The 18,486-nt window shown below is 43.4% G+C and overlaps 2 protein-coding genes across 5 annotated transcripts in view; one reads left to right on the top strand and one right to left on the bottom strand.

The window, feature by feature from the left end:
- The window catches only part of Prpf40b (pre-mRNA processing factor 40B), a 58,157-nt gene extending 40,163 nt beyond the window's left edge, over positions 1–17,994 (top strand). Inside the window, exons 26-27 of the transcript XR_003302411.2 lie at positions 10,921–11,037; positions 17,910–17,994. The gene's annotated coding sequence lies outside the window, so the exon portion shown is untranslated. The remainder of the gene's footprint in view (positions 1–10,920; positions 11,038–17,909) is intronic.
- Positions 1–18,486, bottom strand: part of Fmnl3 (formin like 3) — a 56,877-nt gene that overhangs the window by 19,002 nt on the left and 19,389 nt on the right. For all 4 annotated transcript variants that reach the window (XM_026407044.2, XM_026407046.2, XM_026407048.2 and 1 more), the window contains exons 2-3: positions 2,394–2,477; positions 40–120 (exon numbers count right to left, since the gene is read on the bottom strand). In XM_026407044.2, coding sequence (XP_026262829.1) covers positions 40–120; positions 2,394–2,477 — 165 coding nt within the window. The remainder of the gene's footprint in view (positions 1–39; positions 121–2,393; positions 2,478–18,486) is intronic.

Here is an 18,486-nt window from a genome sequence, read left to right as displayed (position 1 = left end):
AGGGCAACAAGACAGGGCCCCACTGTCTAAATACTTCACCTTCCGAGTTACACTGGGGTCCAAGAAGCTCTGGAGTTTCTGGATATAAGTATGGGGAGGATTTTTCACCTGGAATCGTTCCTATAAGAAAAATGTACATATGTATAATTATGTGCATGCACAGAATCACAGGATAAAACAAGGAAACTAAGGAAGGAGAGTGCCTACAATGCTCAACCTGGGGAGACTCAGTCTCCCAGTTGGCACCTGTCCTTAGCATTGCCTATATCATGGTTGGGGTTCTTTGCCTTATCACACCTGTTGCAATCTTCTTTAGTCTGTGGGGTTTCAGAACTGGGAATAATACACAAAATAAAGATACAGCTGAGAAGTGCTGTTCTCTGCCTGGCCAACTCATGGGTGACGTTAGGTAGGCCAAGGGGAGAAGAGCTTGGCCTTGCAAAACTCAGCTTTCACAGCTCCAAACTCTGCAGTTGGGACTGGATTGGTTTTGCAACAGTTCGGGGCTACAAATGCACTTTTTACTACTTGCCCAAGCCCCGGGCCCCAGTGATCCAAAACAACCTCAAATGCTGAAGGTTGTTCCTCAGCAAGATCACTTCTCAATCCCCTCTACACAGGGCACAGAACTATGCCCTCCCTACTTTGACTCAACCAGCTCATTTGACCCAATAGGAAATTCAGAAAACAATTTAGCATTCTGGTTTGTAAAGGAACTCCACAACTGAGATAAATGAACTTGGGGTGGAAGGGCCAGAGGGGTCCAGGTGAATGATGTAATGTTAGAAAAGCATTCTTGAAAACAAATGAAAGGGGGAAAAAAAGGAAAGAAAAATCTGAGAAAGCTGAAATAATCACATGATCTTGAGCGTGCGTGCGTGCGTGCGTGCGTGCGTGTGCGTGTGCACGCCTGTAATCCCAGAGATCCAGGAGGCTGAAGCAGGAGGATTTCAAGGTCAAGGCCAGCCTCAGCAACTTAGTAAGACCCTTAGCAACTTAATGAGACCCTGTCTTAAAATAAAAAGGACTGGGGATGGGGACTAGGGTTGTAGCTCAGTGGCAGAATGCCTGCCTAGTGTGTGTGAGGTGCTGGGTTCAATCCTCAGCACCACATATGAATAAATAAAAAATAAAGGTATTGTGTCTACCTACAATTTTAAAAATACTTTTTAAAAAAGGACTAGGGATGAAGCTCAGTGGTAAAGCACCCCAGTAGCTCCCACAAAAAAAGAAAAAGACTGAGAAATCAGCAATTAGAGAATCTCAGTATTAAGAGCTGTTGTGCTCCCAAACCCAAGCAGGTGCTAACCAACTCTTCTTAAATGCAGAAAGCAAGGAAACCAGACTCATTGGAGGAGGAGGAGGAGGAGGAGCTTGAACTGGGGCATCTGTATCATAATTCTAGCTCAGGTCAAGCAGCATGACTTGAGAGGCAGTGGAAGAGAATAGGTAGCAAAGACTTGGCACCTGCTTGCCCTAGCCCAGTCCTGCCTCCACCACTTCCTAGCATTAGGCAGGTTATAAACCCTTGGATTCTTTATCTATAAAATGCAACTAGTGCCTTCCTTAACATGTTTTTGTGAGAATGCAATGAGACTGTTTAATATGTGTAGAGAATGTGATAACACAATCAGCATTCAAAAAACATTAGTAATTATGATTTTGTTCAGAGCTTGAAAAGAAATAATAAATTTGTTGGTGAGAAAACTCCATGGCAAGGTGCCAGGTAAACACATAAACACACTGCCCACACTCTGTGCCAGTTACTTTGATATATACCAAGAGATAAAGAAGTCAGCTCTCTCAGCCTTGCAGTCAGGCTGAGTTCAAAGACTTGGGACCTTAAATATGTGCAGGGTAAAGAGTCAAGTGGTAGATGTTAGAAAACCTTGGTTCTGAGCAAAACAATGATCTCTCTTTTCTTCCAGCTCTAAACACTATTCATATAGAGATAGCTGCAGTCCTCGACTATTTTCAGATTTGGGAACAGAACACTGGAGGACTGAGGTGCCTCATTCCTAGAGGTCTGTATATACTGAGATACTCCCTGCTATTTGTAAAGTCTGGAGCAGAGGGAGATAAAGGGTCTTCTGGGATACCCTACCAGGCAGAACCCTGACCCTTGGGAAAGGCAGAAACAGGCTCTGCTGGTAAAACTAACAACCTGCTCCACAGCTAGCCCTACATACTTTGACACCACTGTCCATTGGGAGAAATTAGGAGAGCCCTGTGTGGGAGACTGGCCTATCAGCTGTGTCTCCTTAGAACAGAAAATCAGCATAGACTAAGGCCAAGCCCTGGTCAGTGCTGCAGATGATGCCTTTGACCTTGCTACCTATCGCCTTGTCCAGCCCTGTGCAACTCCCCACCTCCCTGCTGTTCCCAACCTGTACCTGGTCACAGATCAGATCCCATTTCTTCTCATTGTCATACTGCCGCAGGAGCCGGGCCTTGTCAGGAGGCAGGTTCATGGAGCTCTGAGGAGAAAAGCTGAGTCAACAGGCCGAAACCTCCCCCATTGGAGGACAGAAAGGCTAGACTGCCATACCTTGCCCTCCTATGCCATCAGACTTCATCATGACTGTTGCTGAAGGGAGAGACAGTCCTCCTGCCTTCCCATTGTTATTAGTTGAGTTTGGCTGAGCAAGGTTTTCTAAAACAGGTTGTGGAACCAATTTATTGAATCAATATTAACTTTATTCCCATTAAAATGAACAGATTTAAATAGAACAGAGCCAGGTGGGGTGGTACATAACTATAATCCCAGCTACTCAGGTGGCTAAGACAGGAGGATCACAAATTCAAGACTGGGCAATTTAACAGACTCCATCTCAAAAGAAAATAAAAAGGGCTTGGAATGCAGCTCAGTGGTAGAGTACCCCTAGATTCAATCCTCAATACTGAAAAAAAAGAGAAAAATTAGAATGGGGCTGGGGTTCTGGCTTAGTGGTAGAGCGCTCACCTACCATGTACGAGGCATTGGGTTCAATCCTCAGCACCACATAAAAATAAATGAAATAAAGGTATTGTGTCCAACTACAACATATATATATAAAATAAAGGTGTTGTGTCCATCTACAACTAAAAATTTTTTTTAATTTGGAATAGGATAGAAGAAAACAGGACTTATTGCAAAGGAAGCATAAGCAATGTTTCATGATGCTTCCATTTCATATATTTCATGTATATATGTGTCACAGGCACATAGGTCATGCTGTAAAATGTACTTAACATGAAACAGGTCAAAATTTTGAAAGCTGGCTGGGGTTCTGGTTCAGTAGTGCTCTACTAGTGTGCCTCACACACTAGGTTCAATTCTCAGCACTACATATAAATAAATGAATAAAATAAAGGTCCATCAACAACTAAAAAAACTTTTTTAAAGAAAAAAAAACTTTGAAAGCAATCAATTTAAAGCAACAACTTTCAATTTGGTTTTCCACCTGCAAGATGGATAACTTTCCTATATCACACACTTGCACAGGCAAGTTCTCTGAGTCACCCAGAGACTATCTATCTATTTTATATATATATATATATATATATATATATATATATATATATATATATATCCACTTTACCTCTTTTCCCTGAATCAGGATCAGGATGCAAGTGAATGAAAAGAACATATGTGCAAAGTAAACTGCTCAAATATTTTTAGAAACATTTTTACAAAAGTTTAGAACTTCAAGTATTAGTAGTATTCTTTTTTTTAATCTAATAATAAATGGCTGTACTTATTAAACAGCATGGGATTATTTTTTTTCCTTTTTTTGTAAGAGAGAGTGAGAGAGGGGGGAGAGAGAGAGAGAGAGAGAGAGAGAGAGAGAGAGAGAGAGAGAATTTTTTAATATTTATTTTTTAGTTGGCGGACACAACATCTTTGTTGGTATGTGGTGCTGAGGATCGAACCCGGGCCGTACGCATGCCAGGCGAGCATGCTACCGCTTGAGCCACATCCCCAGCCCGGGATTATTTTTGAAGGCTTTTTAAAATAAAAATTTAGGGGTAAAACAGTTTGATAGTCAATTATGAAACAAAAGCAGTAAAGTTAAATTTAAAACCAAATCTCAGAAGTTCTTCAGAAATTGTATCAATCATAATTTAATTTCACTAATAGATAACATAGCAAATGTTAAAATGAGTCATTAAAATCTAGCCAAATAGAGAAGCTAGAGAACAATTTGTCAACATAGAGATATCTGCATAAACTACATAATTGTGTATTAGTAGTATTTTTATGACACCTCTTCCAATTAAGACACAGCAGTAGCCAGATATAACTATAATCCCAGTGACTCAGGAGGCTGAGGCAAGAGGATCACAAATTTGAGGACAGCCTCAGCAACTTAGCAAGACCTTGTTTCAGAATAAAAATTAACAAAGGGCTGGGGATATAGTTCTGAGGCAAAATGCTCCTGGGTTCAATCTGTAGTAACATGAGCGCGCACACACACACACACACACACACACACACACACACACACACCACAGAGCACTATCAAGAACCCTCTTTGAGATACTCTAATGTAGAATACTGAAGGAGAGCCTAGGAATCATTTTATTTTATTACATTACTATTTGCTAAATGAACAGACTGAGTAAAGTATGTGTGAGAGAGGCCAGCCTCCTTTCCCCTCCCGCATTCCCTGCACACACTTCTCCTCTCTCATCAGTAGGGCTACCTGGGCCAGGTCCCACCCATGCCTCTTAAGCAGTCTGACACTTTGCTCAGATCATTGCACCTTGCCCACAGACCTAAATCAAATATGATCCCTCATTTGAAGTGCCATAGCCATCTGAAAAGCCACATGACTTTTCAAGGATCTAGTCTCTCCCGAGCCTCCTGGAGAGCCAACCTCTCATCTGTCTCCTCTGCCTACTGCTCTGTGTCCAGTTCCCACTCCCTGGTAATCCAAGCATGACCACTTGGTTTACCTCTACCTACTCCTTGACATCCTCATCCCTGGGGACATGAATTATGTGTGCTAGGGTTGGAGAAGTCACATAGGCCCTGCATTATTCCAGAAGCAGAATACTGGAAGGAGGTCCTCCATTTTCTAAGGGATTGAGAGGAGATCCTTAAATATCACTTATTTACCATACTATGTATTTATCTTGTACTTATCTCACATATGATTAGTCTATTTTTATAGACTCTCATGCTGGCATGCACCTAGTGGAGGGTAAGCTGAAGATAAGTTGAGGGTAAGTTGAGGGTTAAGAGGCACCAGGTAGGGGTAGAGGAGTTAGCTCAGTGCAGAGCACGTGGCAAGGTCCTTAGTTCAGTTCTGGAGGGTAGAGGAACCACGAGGAAAGAGGCTCTAGATAGCTCTGGGATACTAGATAGAAACAGGGTCACTATGCCTCAAAAAAGGAAGCAGGGTTGAGGTCTCTGGTTGGATTTTACAAGTGGAAGAGAAGTGTAGAAGGCAAGAGGAGGAAAGAAGGGGAGAAGACTACCTCATGGCACCTCTCCCCACCACTCTGCCTTAACATCCACAGGAAAGGGGCTAACAGTCCTCCCCACAGCCTGTGCAGTTAACAGCAGGAGGGGCAAATGCGAAGTCCACGTTCTCCTTGGAACTGCTTTGCTAAGGGCCAATCTCAATATGTTTGTTTAGATAACAGGACAGGAGCAGGAAACCTTAACAAATAGGGAACCCAAAGGTCTAAGGCAGGCCCAGAGCTGGTCTCTAATCCTACCTGGGGGCCAGGATTCTACTAGCAGAACACAAGACAGAACTGAGTAGACACAGTCACTAGGGCTGGTCCTGGCTGTACATATCCTAAGCACATCAATGTCATCTGACTGCTTCTCCCAAGAATGTGCCATGAAAATAGTTTGCTGTTGTCTCCCCTGACAGAAGCTGTTGGGAGAGGGAGGGGTAGCCTGTTGCTACTATGGCAGACCTCACTCATGTCCTGTCTATGCCAGCTTCCTATCATGGCCAACACTGTCAGTTGCCACAGCATCACACTTCCTCACCAGGTGAACTGGTGATGAAATGCTTGATCCTCTCTGGGCTTCAAGAATGGACAAAATCATACCCTTTGGAAACCCTAATCTGAAAACATAGAAGAGACAAATCAGGGACTTAGTCAAACTTTAGTGTCTCAGAAAAATGGACTCCTGGAGTTGAAAACAGGTGGCAGAAGCAGGAAACAGCCCTGACTATATGCCCACATCCTTTTGTCTTAGAACTTTGGTGGCACTTTCTGGACAGTGGCCCCAGCCTTCTCTACTTCTTCAGGGAGGACTAAAGTATGATGAGAAGAAGATGGGTAGGGGGTAATCCCCAACCTTCAGGATTCTCAAAAGAAGCGGGTTACCAACTTTGGGGGGAGCTACCAGCCAACGCAGCAGGACCAGGACAGTTTTTTTCCTGCCAGACAAGGAACCAAGGCTCCTACTCCACCTGATAATATGCATGATGGCAGGGCTCCAGTGTCCTGACATGGTTCTGGTCTCAGTCAAAGACTTGTTTCTCTACCATTTGTGAAGTTCTTCTTAACTCCTCAGTGAGAGCCTCACTAAACAAGGAAGGCAGTAGCTGTGTTGGAGAGGACAGGGCACTGAATATGGAGCCAGAGGGCCCAAAATAACTATGGAACCTCAGTGAATTTATCCATAAATTGGAGATAATCTCACTACTTCACAGGGCTTTATGAGGGTCAAATGATAAACAACATATGTCTGTATGTGTCTGGAACACTGTGGGTGTTGACACATTTCTCTACTTCTTCCCCAAAAATCTGTACAAAGTCTGACATCTAGGGACCTGTCTTCTTGCTTCTGGCTTATCTATCTCTGCTCATCTCTCCTTCAGCAATTGTTTCAACACTCTGGCTACAGAGTAATCTTTTACTCCTTCTTTGATCCCTCTGTTTCATATAAGACTAGTAGGTAATTTGAATAGTACCATCCTTGGAGTTAGGAAAGGAAGATGGAGTAGAGGAGACAAGTCACAATCCAAACAGTCACAATACCAAACAGGAGAAGAAGGGGAAGATGAACTCAAACTGAAAGCAACTCTGGGACTGATTCCTAAGTCAGAGGGAACCAGCAAGAAGCCTGGTAATAAAAACCCATAATAGGAAGAAGCCAAAAGGCGTGGATCTGATGTTCCTCCAGCATAGCTGCACTATCTTACTGCAAATTGGAGGCCAGGCAGATTGCCTGTTTGGTGGGTTCCATGTGAGCAAGGGCCCAGTCCTGCCAGCAAAGTTTCCTTACTCCCTACCTGATCCCTGTTGGCCCCAGTGAAGCCACAGGAGAGGGAGGTAGCTCTGCCCACAGAGGTTCCCTTCTCCTTCCTGCTCTGCACCCCCAGGCCACTTAGCCCCTCCCCATTTCCTCCCCACTGCAGGAGAAGGGAAATGCTGGTGGGGTTTGGAGTTTCCTTCAAAGTTGTAGGCCCTGCTCTGGGACTTACCCCTACTCTGCCAGTCTTCTCACGCCTGGGGAAAACCCAAGTAACAGAAATAGGAACCACCAAAAATTCCCTATTCAGCTGTCTCTGTTGGTTCTAGTTGATCATGATAAATCTTAGGAACAGAGATAAATATGGCATAGCTCCTCTGAGAGAAAGGCAGAAAGACTTCTGAAATGTTCCTGGGAAAGGGATTGTGGAGGCTTTAGAGAAGGCCAGCAAAGAGGCCATTTATTTTGAGCAAATACAGAAGAAAGTGAGTTAGTGATTCTATTTATGCCTTCTTTCTTATAACCACTTTCTATCAAGTTTGCTATGATTGGACTATCTCCCAGTGGGAAAGCCTCAGCTCCTGTGCTCAACCCACAGGGATGGAGAGCCCTGGGGAGCTGAAATCTAGAACAACTCCACAGGTGAAGTGAGGTTCCTTATGCTTCTCAACCTGCCACTAAGCCCCTGGCTCAAGCTCCTGCTAAGTCCTCCCTGGCATCTGCCGATCAGCCCATTGGAAAGATAAGCAGAGGTGGAAAGCAGTGAGGAGGCACAATGCATGGGAGTCCAGGAAGCTGCTGCAGAAGGATCCCCCTTACACAACAAATCTGCCCCCCCCAGGCCAAAGCAACCCAAGGCACAAAGGAAAGAAAGTCAGAATAGTCCAGCCTGCCCTCCATGTGTCTACTGGTGGACAGTGGGCAAAGCTGGGCACTACTCCCAAAGGGTGAGGACTCAAGGAGGTAGAAGGCACCAACTCCTCCAGCTTGGCTCCTTGGCAGACACAGTCTGCCACAGTAGCAGCTCCCAGACAATGAGAGTTATTTTCAGCCAGTGCTCTAACACAAGCCAGCTGGCCGGTGTGCAGGGCGGGAGTCCTCTTCCATCCAGCCCTCCCAGACAGCAGGCTGGCCAGTCAGCCAGCCCAGCCCATGGCCTACAACACTGCCACCTCCACGTCACTGTTTGTTTATCTTGTTTTAGCACAACTTCTCCTAATTCCCCCGCAAAACTGCAATCCTGTCAAAGGGAAACCAAAAAAATCAGAGTTTGATCAAAGGGCCAAGAGCTAAAATTAAAAAATGTTCAGACACGGGAAGTACAGCAGCCCCTCCAAACACCCACACTTTTCCCCAGTCCCATGACTGGCTGGAGTAGCACAGGGGAGAAGAAGGAATGGACGGATGGCCATATCTCACTGCAGAACCAACAGATCCAAAGCTGGCTTTGTTGCCATCCTGGGGAGATTAAGCTCAAACCTGCTCTTCTCGCCCGCCTCCCTCCCATCCTCCTGTTATGCTCCTCTCCAGAGCTTGGGTTTGGAGAATTTGAGACAGTCTAGAATGAGCCTGAACCAACTGCAAAAGGTTCTGGGTGAAGAATTATCTATCCTAAAGCAGAAGGAAAATCACTGGAACAAACACACTAGCAAGACAGGCAACCCCTCTCCGCCTTGGTAGAATGACACAGAGTTCTAATAATGTAGGGCCTCCCTGGATTGTAGGCCTCCAGTCCCTTTCTGTCAAACTCCACAGCCTCAACAGCGCAGCTCCCCACTGTTCCCCTTCTCCCTCTGAATAGGACCTTGTGTACGGAAGCACATGGGTTCATCACAATTCTAGCCACACGTGCAGATTTCTCTAGGGATGCTCTGTTAGATGTCTGGGAAAGTTGCTCAGACTCCTTATAACAGAAGGCATCATCAGCCAGGTGTAGTGGCACATTCCTGTAATCCCAGCAGTTCTAGAGGCAAAGGCAGGAGGATCACCAGTTCAGAGCCAGCCTCAGCAACTTAGTGAGGCCCTAAGCAACTCAGCGAGACCCTTCCTCTAAACAAAATTTAAAAAGGGCCGAGGATGTGGCTCAGTGGTTAAGTGCCCCTGGGTTCAATCCCTCGCCCCCCCCCCCCCGAAAAAAAGGCATCAGAAAAGTGGGTGCTCTTTGACTTAAGTGTCTGCAATAGCTTGAAGCCATTTTGGGGACAAACTGCCAGGCTCAAAGCCATGTCTGGAGAACGTGCTTCTGTGGTCACTGATGACTCTATAACCAGAAATGACTTGCTGAGCAATCATGGGCCAAGTTCCTGAGCAGCCTGCAGGAAAAAGAAATGGATTAGCCAGATGTCTCCGGCTGAGCTCTGCAATTCACACCAGGGAAGTCAAATGAAGGAGAGGTCCTAGAAGGCCAGCATCACTCAGACAAAGAGATGGCTTTTTCTAAATTCAATTACATTCTTGAGGACTCTTCTTTACCCTGGAAGATTCCTCTGTTGGATGTTGAGAAGGCAAAGGAAGTTGACCATGTCCCCAATGCCAACAAAGTACCAGTTCTACCCTCTGCCCCACTGTTGACCTCATACCTGACATCAGGTAACCTCCACAGGTAACTTGATCTGGGCTGAAACCACACATCACCTACCAGTCAAGAAGTATACAATCTCAGATAGGAGAACTGCTGTTTCCCAGCTAAGCCCCCAGGCCCTAGCTAAAAAGTTACCACAGAGCAATTTGATCTGTTTGTTGGCTCCTCAGCCCCTCCCCGTGGTTAGCCAGACCCACACACTCCCTAGTTACGCAGAATGGAAACTATTCCACTGGGGGCAGCTGGTTTTCCAAAGCCAGGGAATCTTGGGGCAGAGCCTCACATCTTGTTGCAGCCAAGCAAGGTCCTCACTCTTTTTTCATGAGGCTCTGTCCTCCAGCCTGGGAAGCCCAATAGGCAGTAACTGCACTTGGAGGACATAGTATTTCTGGGGTCACATCTCTCCCTATCCCACATCACAGCCCATCTCTCACTGAGGCCCAGTAAGTCTCCTTCCCAAGGCCTCTCACCTGCACCTTCTCTTCCATCCCACCTAGCCGGGCCTTCGCTGCTCACTCCCAGCCTATGGGATGACCTCTTAGCTGGCACATCTGCTTCCAGCACTGCCTTCCCCACTTTCCTGCACACATGGAGGGAACTTCCAACTATGGAAAATAGATCACATTTCTCCTTGGTTCAGAAATATTCTTTATTCATTTACACAAGAAATCTGAACTCCTTGGCTGGTGCTTTTAGTATCTTAAAGAATGTTTCTGATTGAAGATTCTCCACAAGCTGGCCCAGCACCTCTGATCAACTTCATCCTCCCCTACTCTGGACTCCCTCCTGGGACAGCTCTCCTTCCATTCCCTAACCCTAGGATTTGTTTGTGACTAGTGTTTCCCTGATCTCCAGAATCCCTACCTATAACTACCTAACTCAAATTACCTAACCTAAAACAATAGGCCCCTCTTCTGAGCTCCAAGCATAAATATATGTGAAGAATGATATGGCAGAGACCTACTTGTTATCCCCCAACCTCTCTCATCTTCCTTAGTAATATGCAGTCGAAGGCTTCCCTTGCATTTAGGTATGGTTTTGTGACTATGTAGGATGTGAATAGTAATGTGTACAACCTCTGAGAAGTGTTGTTAAAGGGAAGGAGTATATCTTCTTTTTTCCTTTCTTCTTCCAGTTGCTTGGAATGCAGAAGTAACAGCTGGAACTTCAACAGCTACTCTGGACCATGAAGTAACCTTGGAAATGAAATCTAACAATCAAGAAAAATGCCTGATCCCTGGTACCATGGCCTGTTAGTACAAACTGAATGTGTTCTATATAGTGTCTTTTTATGTGTGTGTTTCCTCTGTTCATAACTAGAACAGAAACTCCTTGAGGGCAGAAATTATGCCTTCTTCCTTCTTTTTTGGTAGAGATTCATGCATGCTAGGCAAGTGTTCTGCCACTGAGCTACATCCCCATACCTCCTATTCTTCTCTGAATCATATGCAGACACTTAATTTTTAAAAAATTGATTGATTCTTCTACTACCTTTCCTACCACCAAGTCCCTTATGCTGTCCCTTGGTTGTCTGGTTGGCAGAGAGCATTCTCATCACTGTCCTTGCTACTTCTGGGCTCTCTCACCTATAATCTGCCTTTTGTACTACAGCCTCAGTAATTTTCCTTATATGTTGCTTTTTCTTCAGCAAACTCTGACTTCTCATTTGGAGTCTCAACTTTTTCTTCAGTTCATGCCTAATCTAAGTCTCTTTTCCTGCCTTTCTCTTTAACCAGATCAATCTTTTTATAGCCTGCTAGACCATAGGCTCTTCAGCACAGGGATCACCATTAGCCTATTAACCACCATAATAGGTGCTCAATAAAGACAGGGCAAATTTAGTTTCTCCATACACATACTCCCTCCTTCCTCTTGCCCTTAAATTTTATACTTCATCACGCCTTAGAGAGGTTCACAACAGATAAAGTTCCACTTCTCTAGCAAATAGTTTATAGAAATGAGTGGTAAGATCCATCCACAACAGTTTCTCCATACACTGACTAATTCTGAAATGTGTCATGGAGTGATTTATGGTTAATGTTTCTTCACCTTTTCTTGGACATTCAATAAACATCCTTATCACAAATCTCAGTGACATGCTGGACGAAGTGGTGCATGCCTATAATCCCAGCATTTTGGGAGACTGAAGCAGGAGGATCGCAAGTTCAAAGCCAGCCTCAGCAACTTAGCAAGGCCCTGTGTCAAAAAATTTTTTAAAAGGGCTGGGGATGTGGCTCAGTGGTAAAATGTCTGTGGGTTCAATTCCTGATACAAAACAAAAACAAATCTCCGTAACACTCCTATAGGCACAATGCAATGGTTAAAGCACAACTGTGGAGCTACAGGATGGTGGGTTTGAATTCTGGCTCTACCTATTTGCTAGTTATGTAGCCTGGGGGGGAGTAATTTAATGTCTGTGAGCCCCAGTTTTCTCTTCTATAAAATGGAAGTAGGAATAGTACTTGCCTCATAATATTGCTATAAGTAAATAAGTTAAAATACATACAGCACTTAAAACTATGGAGTAAATGATCGTGCGTAGTAGGTGTTACACATAATGCGAGCTACATTTCTTTGTTTAGGGTTTCTTTTTTTTCCCCTCAGTCCTGGGGATAAAATCCACAGTCTTGCATGCATTAGGCAACTGAGCTACAACCCCCAGCCCTTTTCTGTTTTTATTTTGAGACAGGGTCTTGTTAAATTGTGCAGGCTGGCCTTTAACTTGTGATCTTCGCACCCTAGCTTCCTGAGTAGCTGGGATTACAGGCATTTGCCACCACACCCAGCTCTATGTTTAGGTTTTTAATCCATCATTTAGTGGGAAACAACTATACACCAAGCACTAAGTTAGAATCTGGGAATATCAAAATAAACTAGGTATGATCACCATCTTCAAGAAGTTATATCCTGAGGCAAGGTAGGTGAGCGAACCAGGGTAAGCACAGTTGGCACTGCTATGAAAGAGGTGGAGATGGCACTGTGGGAACCCAGGGAGATAACATCTAATCAGACCCTGTCAAGAAAGGTTTCCTGGAAGAAATGTTTCACGACTCAGTCTTAAACATCAAGCAGAGTCAGACAAAGGCAATAGAGGGGAAGACGGTAATACTCTAGACAAGGAAACAGTATTTACAAATACATGGAAGCACGAAGCACCACAACAAATCTAAGAGTAGGTGATTTGCTATAATGAAATAAGTTTTTATAAGGAAACTACAGCAGGCAGCAGGCAGTGAGATAACAAAGGGTCTTATGAGTTAAGTAGGTGGGCAAAGGTAAGATAATAATGATAATACTATCAAAATGAAAATAATAATAATGACAAAAGCTAACATTTATTAACAGAAATGTAATAAGCACTCTATATGGATTATCTAATTTTCACAAAACCCCAATGAAGTAGAGACGATTATTATCTATTTTACAAGTGAGGAAATGAAGAAAGGCTGTGGAACTTGCTCAGGGTCAATAGCAAATAAGTGGCAGAGCTGGGATTGGACCCCCAGCCTGACCCCAAAGCGTTAGCTTTAACCCCGCATAGTGCCTCCTCTGAGACAAGGAAATGCATCAGCCCTTCTCACACTTTTCTAAATTGTACAAATCCTTCAGGACCAACCAGCTCAATAGCAACTTTCCTCATCAAATCTGCCCCCAACAACTCAGACCTCTGAACTTCTGCAGGATTTACTGCCATTACCTGTATTAGCAATCACATTCGATCATTGGTTCCACAGCATTAATATCTTCTATGCACAGTGTACTGTGCCAAGTGGGGGACCTATTTTGCCTTAGAAAAACCTGTATATTTACAAAAAAGGGGAAGCTAAGATTATAAACATCCTTTCTAGGCCAGTTTCTATGCTAGAACATTTAATTATAAGATTTCATGGGAAAATTACTTATTTTTCATATTGTTATTCATCACTTATATCTTGTATTATTTCCTGAATTATACTGTAAGCTGTGTGAGGGTATGGACTTAGCTTTGAACACATTTATTCCTAGGCAAGGATGCCTAGCACACTGAAGAAGTTTAATAGATACTGTGGGCTGACAAGGTGGACAGCAGAGGCTGTGTGAGGACCAGCACTCCAACTCACCCAGTGTGCATAGCTCTGGTTTTCCAGGAGCCTCATTATATATCTAGGAGCTTATTATCCCACCATACAACTTTATGAATCCCTTCTTACTTTCAGAGTTAGGTAGGAGGGCCATAACTTTATGGAAAGGTAAACTGAGGCTCAGTCCAGACATACAACTGTCACACATTGTATGAGCTAAAGAAACACACTATAGTCCTCTGTCTCTCCTTGCTTTTCAGCAGCTCTCAAATGAGAATACATCCTCAGTGCTTCTAGTCCTCTGTCTCTCCTTGCTTTTCAGCAGCTCTCAAATGAGAATACATCCTCAGTGCTTCTATCCCCTTGGGGAGGAATCATAACTACCTGTGGCTGCTCTTGTCCTCTGAACACTGTAGCACCTTTAAACAACAGCTTGACATAGATATAGTTGTGGCTCCCCACACCTCAATGCTAATTTTTTAGTTGTCCTAGCTTTTTTATATTTCATTTGATTGTCCAGCTATAAAAGATACCTCTTTGTAATCTTCTGAAGTTCCTTTCCAATCACCTAGAGATACTGACTCTGTTTCTTAAAATTCCTGGAGTCCTAAATGCCATATTTACTCAAGGGCCAGGAATGAGGAGGCAAGCATTACTGATCATCTCCTATATGCCAGGCGTTTTTCTCACATTATCTCACTTACTGCTCTCAGCAATGACTACAGGTAAAAGTTATTGTACCTGTTTAACTAGGCAGGGAATTAAGAATCTGAAATCAACTGGCACCTGATCACACAGAAAGCAGATTCAAATCCAAACATATGGCCTCCAACATATAGGCTTTGTTTTTTTTTTAATATTTGTTTATTTTTGTTTTTAGCTGTAGTTGGACACAATACCTTTTATTTATTTATTTATTTTTATGTGGTGCTAAGGATCAAACCCAGGGCTTCGAACATGCTAGGCAAGCACTCTACCGCTGAGCCAAGACCCCAGCCCTAGGTTTTTTTTTTTTAATATTTTTTTAGTTATACATGTACACAATATCTTTATTTTGTTTATTTATTTTATGTGGTGCTGAGGATCGAATTCAGTGCCTTACATATGCAAGGCAAGGGCTGGGGATGTGGCTCAAGCGGTAGCGCGCTCGCCTGGCATGCGTGCGGCCCGGGTTCGATCCTCAGCACCACATACCAACAAAGATGTTGTGTCCGCCGAGAACTAAAAAAAAAATAATAAATATTAAAAAAAAAATTCTCTCTCTCTCCCCTCTCTCTCCTCTCTCACTCTCTCTTTAAAAAAAAAAAAAAAAAACATATGCAAGGCAAGCACTCTGCCACTGAGCTACAACCCCAGCCCAACTTATAGGCTTTTTAAAGTTTTTAAAACAAACAAACAAAAAAACCCTCCACGTTTCTAATTTTAGAAGGTCCAAATGAATTTGCCTGATGGCTTTGGTTGATCATTAAACAATGCTTTCCTATCCAAAATGACTGGGTAAAACCAGCTGATTGAGGAATGTGTACAGACACCTGAAGTTCAAGAGGGAGAGGGAGACTACACAGAGGACAGAGTTAAAGAAACTATCCTCTTGAACAACATGTGGTGATAAATTCCTTATACCTGAGCAGAATTTTAAACTTTCCAGTGTGTTATTTAACAGCATGCATGGGCTTTGGAATCAAGGAATGACCTGCATTTGAATCCTGGGTCATAAAATTCTGAGCAGCATCATGAATCTTAGACATTCATCTCATGAGACAGTGGGAAAGTTATTGAACTTCTCTGAACCTCAGCTTCTCCATCTATAAAATAACTCTTATTTATAACCATTAAATTAAGCAAATTATGAATGAAAAGGAATCTGCATAGCGCCAGGCACAGAAGGACATATAAATGGTAACTGGAATAACCTACTCAAGTTGGCTTCTCAGCACATATGTTAAATACAATCTCACAGTACTTAAAACACATGAGAGAGAGAGAGAGAGAGAGAGAGAGAGAGAGAGAGAGAGAGAGAGAGATAACTGAACAGTATAGGTTAACACAGTCAAAACATAATTCCATTATCTTGCATGATCCACTAATTCTCTAGGTTAAAGCAGTTGCGAGGTATGTGTTACTTCAAAACAAGACTGAGACCCCTAAAGTCACCCAGGGGATTCATCATAAAGCTGTGACCAGAACTCAGGGAGACAGAATAGAGTCAAGGACTAAGTGGCTTTGTATTTTAGTAGGTGGGTGATCTGAGACAGTCCAAATAAACTTTTGGGGCCATAGTTTCATTCTCTGTGAAGATTTAGAGGTTTTGCCAAGTTATCTCTGATGATCCTGGCTAACCTCAAATCCCTCACTTCCCCAACTATCTGTCTTAGACTTCCTCAGATTAAGATCCAATTTTGCCACAAATTTCTGATTTCATTCCCTGCAACTAAACACTCTACTCAACAAATCTGTTTTGTTCCTTGTGACATTACTTAAGTCGTAGGAATTGTCCCTCCCAATTGCTGATGGGCTGTGCTGTCGTTGGAAATACAGAGAAAGGCATGGAAATGTCCATGGGGATATAGAGAAAGTCCTCAAAATTTTACTTGGCTGTACACTGGTAACTCTCAAACACTTCTATCCCAGGTTTCTCCTTTGAGATTCAGCTTTAAGCTGGGTGAGGTAGGGCACACCTGTAATCCCAGCAGCTCAGGAAGCTGAGGCAGGAGGATAGAAGTTCAAAACCCGCCTTAGTAAAAGTGAGGTGCTAAACAACTCAGTGAGACCCGTCTCTAAATAAAAAAATACAAAATAGGGCTCAGTAGGCGAGTGCCCCTGAGTTCAATCCCTGGTACCTCTCCCCCCAAAGAAAGAGAGATTCTGCTTTAAATATCTAACCATTCATTAGACACTCTGCCCAGATGCCCACAGATTCTGCAACCTCACGAGTGTTAAACTGGCCTTGGCCTCATCATTTTCTCTTCTCAGATATTTCTTCTGTGTTCCTTAGCTGATAACACCTTCATTCAACTAACAGAAACCTGGGTGTCATCCTGCATTGCTCCCTTCTTCCTTATCTCCACAAGCTCAATGTCTAAAATCTAATCAAGTTGCCAGGCTCAGTGGCAAGCATCTGTAATCCCAGTGATTCAGGAGGCTGAGGCAGGAGAATCACAAATTCAAAGCCAGCCTCAGCAACTTAGCGAGGCCCAAACCCACTTAGCAAGACACTGTCTCAAAATAAAATATAAAACCAGCTGGGGATGTGGCTCAGTGGTTAAGCACCCCTGAGTTCAAGTCCCAGTAACAAACAATACCACCTACAAAAATCTAATCAAGATGTTATGAAATCTTGAACATTTAATCTTAACTATCAATTGATGTTGTCCCATGATCTCCATTGTGACAACAGGCTCCTATCAGGCTCCTGTCATAACAAACTACCAAGGCCTTCTACCTAGCTGCTTCCCTCCATGCTGATTTCCCTCCCATGGAACTCACAGGACTAACCTTCCCACAAGTCAAAATCTGACCATGTTATCCTTTCGAAAAGCATGAAGTGCATTCTTTTCCTTGTGGCATGCAATATCTCCTGACCACTTTATTTATTTTTTTTAAGAGAGAGAGAATTTTTTAATATTTATTTTCCATTTCTCGGCGGACACAACATCGTTGTTTGTATGTGGTGCTGAGGATCGAACCCTGGCCGCACACCTGCCAGGCGAGCACGCTACCGCTTGAGCCACATCCCCAGCCCTCTCCTGACCACTTTAGCTTCACTTCCAACCACTCTCAACCACTCCAACCACACTTCAACAGCACTGAGCAGCTTCATGAAAATTCTCATGCTTGTCTCACCTGATGCTTCTGCCTATGCTGTCCCCTCTACCTGGATGCTTTCTCTTCCCATGCTTCTGTCCAACTCCTAATTAGCCTTTTGGCTGGCAATATTTCTTTATGTAGGCAGTATTCCCCCAAGCCCCACCTCTGCTCTGTGCACCCCTGTATATCTATACCATTGCACTTGCCCAGCTATATATTATAATTATGTGTTTAATGTGTTTTTCTCCCTCTCTAGGCTGAACTCCTGGGGGGCAGACACTGTCTTTGACATCTTTACTTCTCTAGTGCTTAATACAATTCTTAGTGGTCAATAAATGCTTGTTAAGGGGATGAGCACTATGCTGCACCTGCTGAGTTTTTGAGGGCTGGTATCTTGTCCCTCTCCCTGTTTTCAGACAGGGAAGATGATACTTTAGCCTTTCTTGGTTCACTGATGGGAATCTGTGTGTGTGTGTGTGTGTGTGTGTGTGTGTGTTGCCAGGAATTAATTGAACTCAAGGCCTTGTGCATGCAAGGCAAGAACTCTATCAAATGAGATATATATATACATATATATATATATATATATATATACATATATATATATATATATGTATGTATATATATATACATACATACATACATATCTCCAGCCCAATGGGAATCTCCATATGACTTTGCTGCAGAAAAAGGCTGGAATAAGCTCTATGCCTCCAAGACCTTGGAAACAGCTACTGTGCTTTGTTACTGTTATGATACCATCTTGACATTTCTTTGGGTATCTGTAGGCAACAAGTACTAGAGAGTTTCTTTTTTTTTAATATTTATTTTTT

The sequence above is a fragment of the Urocitellus parryii genome, chromosome 5 (genome assembly GCF_045843805.1).
Source record: "Urocitellus parryii isolate mUroPar1 chromosome 5, mUroPar1.hap1, whole genome shotgun sequence".
Lineage (NCBI taxonomy): Eukaryota > Metazoa > Chordata > Mammalia > Rodentia > Sciuridae > Urocitellus > Urocitellus parryii.
Note: the sequence above shows the minus strand (reverse complement) of the source record. Positions and strands in the feature narration are given on the sequence as shown.